We start from the raw sequence: 8383 nt of genomic DNA on the forward strand, positions 1-8383 counted from the left end.
GGGGGATATGAGAGGAGGAGAAAAGGGCATACAAGAGGGTAGAGGGAATATGAGAAGAAGAGAAAAGAACATATAAGAGGGGAAGAGGAGAGGGGAAGTAGAGAGGAAGGTATATAAGGAGAGGGGAAGTAGAGCTTGAGGAAGGGAGAGGGATATACGGGAAGGTAAAAGGGAAGGGAGGGGGCATAGGGAAAAGGGGAGAGGAGAGGTGAAAAGAGAGAGAGAGAGAGAGAGAGAGAGAGAGAGAGACAGGGGCATACAAGAGGGGAGAGGGGATATGAGAAGGAGAGAAAAGGACACAATTAGATGCTACATATGTTGAGCAAAAAGAAGTGACCAAGATGGAAACAAGAGGGTTATAAGCCTTAGAGGCCCTCTAAAGGTTTGGTTAGTGCGAGACAATGTGTGTGAGTAATTTTAACCATTCAGCATTTAATTTCTTATTCATTGGACTCTAACTCCTATGACAAGTAAAACGATATCCAGTGATTAGAGAGGATTTTATTAAAAAAGCTTTATCAAACGAGCTAATACATAGCCTCGTGAAGTGAAAGCAATCTATCACCTACAGATGTCGCCCAATCTAGGCTATTGATTATGATGGTAAAGTCTTTTTAGGGGGGCTTGAAAACTTTTACTTATTTCATCTACATATTTCTCCCAGATACGTATTGAACCCAAAACTTGTTGTTCCCAAAGGAGAGCTCTACCACTAGCCCATGGAACGCTTCATACAATATATTATGGGCATTCAACCCAAACGTGACGATTGGCATCATCCATCTGATCTTCGGCAGCCTTCATGCACCGTGAATCAGGATTCCCCACTTGCTATGACTTGGCCTCGAGGCCTATTTGACCCACATGCTATATTTACATGTGATGATGACGCGCCCAAGATAGAAAGCTTGGCATTCTTGTATTTGCCCATGCCAATTTCTCACCATATGAACACAGAAACGGCCTTTGATCAAGGGGAGAATTCAAGAACAGTAAGTTCATTGATGATACCCACAAGCTTCATGCGGGAGAGACCAGCAACCAAGCCCAATTCCATGAGCTCCTCTGCAGTGCGTTGTCTAGTTCCATGTGAGGCCATAAATAGGACTGCCATTTGAGCATGTACAGCTTGCACACCCGCCGCTACTCCCTCCATTTCTTGCGACACCACCACCACATCTACCACAATGACTTTCCCATCCTCCGGAATCGCTTGCCTGCAATTTCTCAAGATCTTCACACAATCCTCATCGTTCCAGTCGTGCAGGACCATCTGCACAAAGACCTCTCTTAATATCCAAAACAATCATGCTCTTATGTACAGGATATGCATATTCTTTGCAAACACCATTTGAGACCTCGAAAGCCTATGTTATTGATTTCCCGGGACAGAGAGCCTGAGAAACTCCAAGAAGTTCTCTGGCTTCATAATATTTGATGTGTAATCTTTTAATTATTGTTGGGCTACTCTCGTGCTAATTCGGCTATCTCAAGGGATGTAAAGACCAGTGCTCAGATTATTCAAGAACAACCCGGCCACTATGTCAGGGGATGTGTCGAACGCATGAGGTGACCTCGTTGCTTTTATCTTTCGAGCAAGAGTAAGTGGGTTTAGCTAGAATACCTTCAGAAACACGGCATTTCCAGATGGCACGCTGTCCAACATGCTCCCTCCTATATGCTTCATCCCTATTCCAACCGATAGAAGAGCTGATCAATGTCAAGCTGCTGTCCAATCAAATCAGATTTCGATTAAGTACAGGAAGCCGGAAGCAAAGCAATAATCGTCTGAAATCTAGACTCACTTGGATAGGCGGGTGCAGATGCAACCACACGGGGCTGGTCGTAGTTGATGCCGGTCAGATGAGGATAACTCTCAAGTATCCCGTTCAAAGTATAACCAGTTGAACCTGCTACGTCTACCACACTGCGGATGTTCTTGAAGCCGTCGTACATCTGAAGGAATGGCTTCATAAATATCAGGGCTGCGTGACTTGCCATCGTAGCATGGATGTCGATTCCCTCGTGTGAGTGATGCGAAGCCATTCCTGGCATCTCATGAGAGTGCGAGTGTTGCCGAACCATATCTGATTTGTCATGTGAGTGATGCGAAGCCTGCATCTCATGCGAATGGTGAGGAACATAAAATTCTGGCACCTCTTTTCCATAGTCTTTCTGAACTCCTTCCTGTCCCTTCAGAATCACAGCGTCGAGCAGATCAAGAGGACCCGGCACCATCTGGCTGGTCCTGCTGAACAACCAAGTCTTTGCAATCGCTTGTCCACTTTCGTCGTTGAGATAGTATTTGGAATTGGGTGAAAGCCCATAGCGTCGAACCCTGCAATTTGTGGCCATATCGACCTCCCAAGCCGAGTGTAGGAGGTCATGGCAGGCCAGAAGTTTGAGGAGTCTATCCAGCAGGCCGGGGGCTTTGGGGTTGGAGGAGGGGATGAATCGTATGATTTCCTCTGCCGAGAGCTTCGAGTCACGACCGTGCTTGGACAAGATCTCAAAAACGTCCATTTTCAAGGCGGTTTTAAGGGCCATGGGAACAACGTCGGAGGTCATGATGCGCATAGAGAAGAGCCATTCGGGATTTTGGGCAACGGGGATGGATTTGTGGTGTTCCATAGAGGAGGGCTGGATTGGCACGACTAGAGGAGCTCAGAAATGAGTAGAGTGGCGATGAGGATCGATTTTGTACTGGGTTTGACTAAGGATCCACGACTCTCCAATCCACTGCCTAAGAATATTCAACGGTTCTCACTTGTGCAGCGTGCATGCTATCTTGCTACTTTTGTATGGGCTATGATAGTTGCCACGGAGTGGCACAACTCAGCCAGGAAATTCGCCTTCGCTTTCGGCTGCAAAGGAGCACTCGATTTATGTGTTTTCACAGCAGTTGGTCAGAGGGCATGTATGTTTGGAGACGAGAGAAATAACCTAGCTTTTCACAGACCCCATTTAGGGAGAATGGTGACTGCAACTATTATAGAGGACATTAAAAGAGTTGTACAGTTTCTTGGGGAAAAAAATGAGAGCTTTAGAATGTTAAGAAAGATCCAGAACTGATGGTTGCCGCCTCATGTTCTTGAGGCTGTTTGACCATTTTGTATATTTTTCCTTTTTACCTTAATACGCACTCGATTTTGATGACTAATGTCATGGAATTCGGTGACGTTAGCCGTGAAACCAGGGGAAGAGCAGATCTCGAAACATTGCAACCAATTGCATGCTTCGATTACATCTCTTCATTGCCTGAAAGTTTCTGCATTCAAGCCCTGAAGCTTGATCGCCAACGTTGAGAGAGAGTCATTCGCATGATAAACTCCTTATTTTCTGGCTATTCATTTGTTATGGGCGAGAATGTCGTGTCACCTGAAGCCACGATTTTGAGATTTGCAGCACCAATAAGAAATGGGGGATGGCGGGGAGGGGTGGGATAAATAGCACACGTCCTTTTTGGACTGTTCTTCATCGCCTTGATGCAGGATATAAGACCCAACGCCCCTGTTTATGTGCGCTTCACCTCCTTTCATCTCGACATTGCCCGCAGCCTTCTCTCCATGCTTAATGCATCGATCACCAGGGCGACATAGCTGATGTTGTTATGGCCAGGTGGTTGCAATTTGTTGATCTTCAGCATCTGGTCTCTCTGACGGCTTCTCGTGAAGATGAACAGCGAACCTTGATTCACTGTCCCCATTGCTTCCTCGACAATGCATGATTCGAACAAAGTTCAGTGGTGTAGATTGACATAGTTGAGAATCAAGATAACGAAACATGTTTGTGAATAGTGATCGAAAGTAGTTAAGAATAAATTTCAAGAGGAGCGAGGTGAATTAGATTTCAGTGCTGCAGATTTATGTATTGACGAATCGAGATAATAAAATAAGGACGTGAATAGCGAACACGATGCATACGTATTGGCGAATCGAGATACTAAAACATTGATAAGATTGCCTCCCTGAATCGAGAATGAGTGTTGGGGGGGAGGGGGGTGAAGGGGATGCGAATGAGACACGCTGGCGAGCTGGAGAACAAAGAGGCAGAGGTGCGCAAGGAGGAGTGGTTGGGGGGATTAATTAAAGTAATATAGATAAGGTTAGGCAGTTAATTGAATTAATTAAGTTAGGCCCAAACATGATATAAGACCTAGCACCCAAATTTGATGTAGGATGAACTATCACTAATGAATTTTTGCCAATACATCCTACAAATTCTTGGAGTTTTGGAGTTCAAATGCAATTGTTCAATGTAGAAGCAATTGAAACAAAAAATTACAAACTTGGTGGAACAAATCCCACAAAAATTGGATGCTTGAATGTGCAGATAATGAACTTTTGAATTTAGTAGACCCAAGTTCATCACAGCTAGTATGTTGTCTGTTTCATGTGACAAGCCAAGGCCAATTTGATCACAACTAGTATGAGGTCTATTTCATGTTACAAGCCCGATCATCTTCAAATTTGACGATTGGGATGCATCTTATTTGCATGCAAAGATATGAACATCCTTCCAGATCGAATTGGGCACCCAAATGGAATCTATTCGTGATTGTTGTAGATCGTTAATCAAAGGAACAATCAACGTGCTCACCAATAGGGCTCCTCTAGCTTTTCCACAGCCTCCCATCTCACCTCCCTTCCTAGCTTTTTCTTTCCATCTGACCACCCCTACCTTCCTTGTCGGATATCTCTGCCTTCACTCACTATTGTTGTTTTGCTAGTTTGCAAGCCCCTCCAAGAATCCTCCAAATCATGCCCCACCCACCACTAGCCTTTCTCCTCCCTCGATTTCCCCGCCTCCTCTCCTTCTATCTTCCTCCCATTGCCTCTGCCATTTGCTCTCTTAACTTGTCATATGTATATTTGATGCTCGTTCTGTGGGTCAGAATGTTGGATTGCCATCACATGATATTTTTCACTGGGAAAGGGACATTAAAAAGAAGCTTTTATACCAAGAGACCACACCATACTTTCCTTCCTTAGATGAGAATGCAGATGGTAACATCCCAAGTGATGTTGTACTCAAGCATAGGGAGAAGGAAAGGATCAACGGAGGCCATAATCTCAGCAAGCTGATCTACGCCAAAGAGAAGAGCGATACGTTGTTGAAAGAAGATCTTGCAACTCAACATGACATGAATTGATATATATTGAGGAGTTTGAAAGGGCTGATTGTGTCAGATGGGTAGGTTCCAGGGAAACATTGCACCTCCTTCATAGATACCTTTACAATTAGCTCAAAATACTTTGCAAAATTTCATAAGACACAGAGACCCATAACTTTTAGCAGAGACATGATATCAAATATTCAAACACATATTGAGATGCATCTTGAAATGGGCTTCGCTTTGATATAAGTGTCATAAGAAACAGAGAAGCGGTCGGAAAGATATGGGCAGTTCACTAGATGGGGGAAATAACTATCTGAAAAAGAAACAGTCACACACAGAGTCTCATAGATTTTTGATTTGACATCTAATACAGTAACTGAAGAGATAGTATGATTCTCCTTGAAGAGGCTTCACATTGATATAAGTTTTGCAAGAAACAGAGAAGCGGTTGGATAGATATGGGTAGTTTACTGGACGGGGGTAAAAACTGTCTGAAAAAGAAACAGTCACACAGAGAGAGTCATAGATTTTTGGTTTGACATCTAATACAATAACTTAAGATATAGGATGATGCTCGTTGAAGAGAGCTTTGCATTGATATAATTTTGTACAAATCGGACGACCGAGCGAAAAGTTATGAGCAAACTACTGACAAGGGGTCAAACTGTCATGAAAAACACCTACTCCTTCTACTGGTGCCGACTTGGGAGAATACTACCTCCATGCTTGGACTTCATCAACAATCCAAGTCCCATAGAGGTCATCTAGGAGGGAAGGAAGAGCTCCCTTTGTCGCTTGGGAAATAGATAAACCATGTATGCGCAATGAGCGGCTGAATAGACAACACTTTTGAGCACTTTGGAAGAGAAAGCAATGGAAAAAGGCAAGAGACACTCAAGAGAGAGAACCTGAAGTGACCTTCATTACCAATAGAGTGAGACTCCACTCCAATACAACTCAAAATACTAAAAACACAAGGGAGAAGAAGAGGTTTCATACATACAAGAGGGAGCGGAAGCTCCAAGACTACTCATAGAGAGAGAATGAACTAAAGAGAAATGTCTCTGTGCTGACATAAACTAGATCAATAAGACCTAGTAAAACCTTCTCTCGCACATAGTGATAATGCACCTCAATGTGCTTTGTCCTAGCATGATAGACTGGGTTATTTACCAAGTGTATACTGCTCATGTTGTCATAATAAATGACAACTGGCCCATCTATAGACTAATGCATATCATAAAGTAGCTTATGCAACCAAGCTACCTCACATGCAGCCATTGCTGCACCGCTGTACTCAGCCTCTGTGCTCGACAAGGCAATTGTAGGCTGTTTCTTGCTGCTCCAGGTGACTGCAGCACTCCCAAAAGAGAACACATATCCACTGGTAGATCGTCTATCAGAAATACTACCAGCCCAATTAGCATCAGTGTATCCATGCAACTGTATCTGAACCCTAGCCTCATAAAATAGTCCATACTGCAATGTGGACTTCACATACTTGAGTATGCGTCTAGCCGCATCCAAATGTGGTTTCCTTGGAGCCTGCATAAATTGACTTACCAATCCAACAGCATAGCTTAAATCTGGCCTGGTAATAGTCATATAAATCAAACTTCCTACTATGCGTCTGTACATAGTAGGGTCTTCTAGAAGCTCACTTGCATCCTTGCTCAGCTTCACATTTTGCTCCAAAGGAATTGAAATAGGCTTATAGCCTATCATCCCATATTTGGATAGCATGTCCAATCCACACTGCCTCTGTAAGAGCTGTATCCCACTTGGTGATCTAATCACCTCAATGCCCAAGAAATAACGCAACTCTCCCAAATCCTTCATCTCAAACTTCTGCTTCAATAGCATTTTCACATGAAGGATATCTTCATCACTATCACCTGTGATGATCAAATCATCAACATAAATGACAAGCAGCATAATACCTTTCTCTGTTTTTCTCACATAGAGTGAGAAATCTGCCTTGGAAATCTGAAAGCCAATAGTGACAAGATACTGTCCTATCTTGCCAGACCATGCTCTAGGTGCTTGCTTCAAGCCATACAAGGCTTTCTTCAACCTGCAAACAAACTCAGGATGAATAGCATGAACATAACCTGGTGGCTGCTCCATAAAGACCTCTTCTTGAAAATCACCATGTAAGAAGGCATTCTTTACATCCATTTGATGTAAAGACCATCCCTTTAATGCAGCCATAGCAATGACTGCTCTTACGGTTGTCATCCTTGCAACCGGACTGAATGTTTCTTCATAATTAATGCCATATGTCTGTGCATACCCCTTGACAACTAATCTTGCCTTGTATCTATTCACAGAACCATCTGCATTGTGCTTGATCTTATAAACCCACTTACAGCCAATTGCATTCTTGTCTTTAGGCAAAGGCACCAATTCCCATGTAGCTTTTGCTTCCAAGGCATCCATTTCTTCATCCATGGCTTTCTCCCATTTTTCATTTCCCATGGCTTGCTCAAAAGAAGTGGGTTCTGGTTCCTGTATCACTTTGACCATATAGGCATAGTGAATGGCTATAAATCCATCATATTTCAGCCTATCCATAGGATACCTAGCTCTGGTAGACCTACGGAAAATAGGCTCACTTCCAGGTGCTCTCAAAACATCCCTGGTCTTCCTTACTCCAGGTGTAACAATAGAAGGAATACCCAACTCATCATCAATGCTTTGTTCTGAGCCACTGGATTCACCATCCACATAAGAGTGACCTGCATTCACATCAAACATGGGCTGATCTACCTTCTCTTTTCCTTTTCGTGATACCTGCATACCACTATCTGCATTGCTTTGAGGAGATTCTCCTGATCTCAATCTGCCTGTCCATGGTGAAGTATGTGAACCACTGCTAGAGGACACTGCAGGTCCACTGATATTTTGTGATTGTTGCTGTGAATTCTATGTAGCATTACCATTTTGTGCATCTACATCAATCATCACATTTATTGATTTATACCAGCTGCTCATCTCATAAAAAACAACATCTCTGCTCACTGTAAACTTACGAGTAGAAGGGTTGTAGCATTTATACCCTTTCTGCTGCAGAGAATAACTAATAAAGACGCACTTCTCAGCTTTTGGATCCAACTTGGACCTCAACTCATCTGGCATATGGACATAGGCAATGCAACCAAAAATTTTCAAATGAGAAATGTCTGGTTTTCTACCAGTATACATCTCCTCTGGTGTCATGCCATGTATTGCTGCAGTGGGAGTCCTGTTCATTATGTAAACTGC

At 43.3% G+C, this 8383-nt stretch overlaps 1 protein-coding gene across 1 annotated transcript; it reads right to left on the minus strand.

Moving 5' to 3' along the window:
* Positions 1–904: 904 nt before the first annotated feature.
* On the minus strand, positions 905–2896 carry LOC147883560 (desmethyl-yatein O-methyltransferase-like). The gene is made up of 3 exons (XM_087399768.1): positions 1806–2896; positions 1625–1689; positions 905–1273 (listed from the first exon to the last, which is right to left on the minus strand). Exons 1-3 carry the CDS (start codon positions 2629–2631, stop codon positions 971–973), a joined length of 1194 nt encoding a protein of 397 aa, XP_087255894.1. The 5' UTR covers positions 2632–2896; the 3' UTR covers positions 905–970.
* Positions 2897–8383: the final 5487 nt, after the last annotated feature.

This window comes from Dipteris shenzhenensis, chromosome 28, assembly GCF_047967505.1.
Source record: "Dipteris shenzhenensis isolate YYH24624 ecotype China chromosome 28, Dip_SZ_1.0, whole genome shotgun sequence".
NCBI lineage: Eukaryota > Viridiplantae > Streptophyta > Polypodiopsida > Gleicheniales > Dipteridaceae > Dipteris > Dipteris shenzhenensis.

What these genes read in the sequence shown, in the direction of transcription:
- LOC147883560 (XM_087399768.1), bottom strand. Translation starts at nt 2,631, where the DNA reads ATGGAACACCACAAATCCATCCCCGTTGCCCAAAATCCCGAATGGCTC. An exon ending in ATCTGCACCCGCCTATCCAA is followed by an intron (nt 1,690 to 1,805) that starts GTGAGTCTAGAT and finishes CGGTTGGAATAG; the next exon opens with GGATGAAGCATATAGGAGGG. An exon ending in GAAATGCCGTGTTTCTGAAG is followed by an intron (nt 1,274 to 1,624) that starts GTATTCTAGCTA and finishes GTCTTTGTGCAG; the next exon opens with ATGGTCCTGCACGACTGGAA.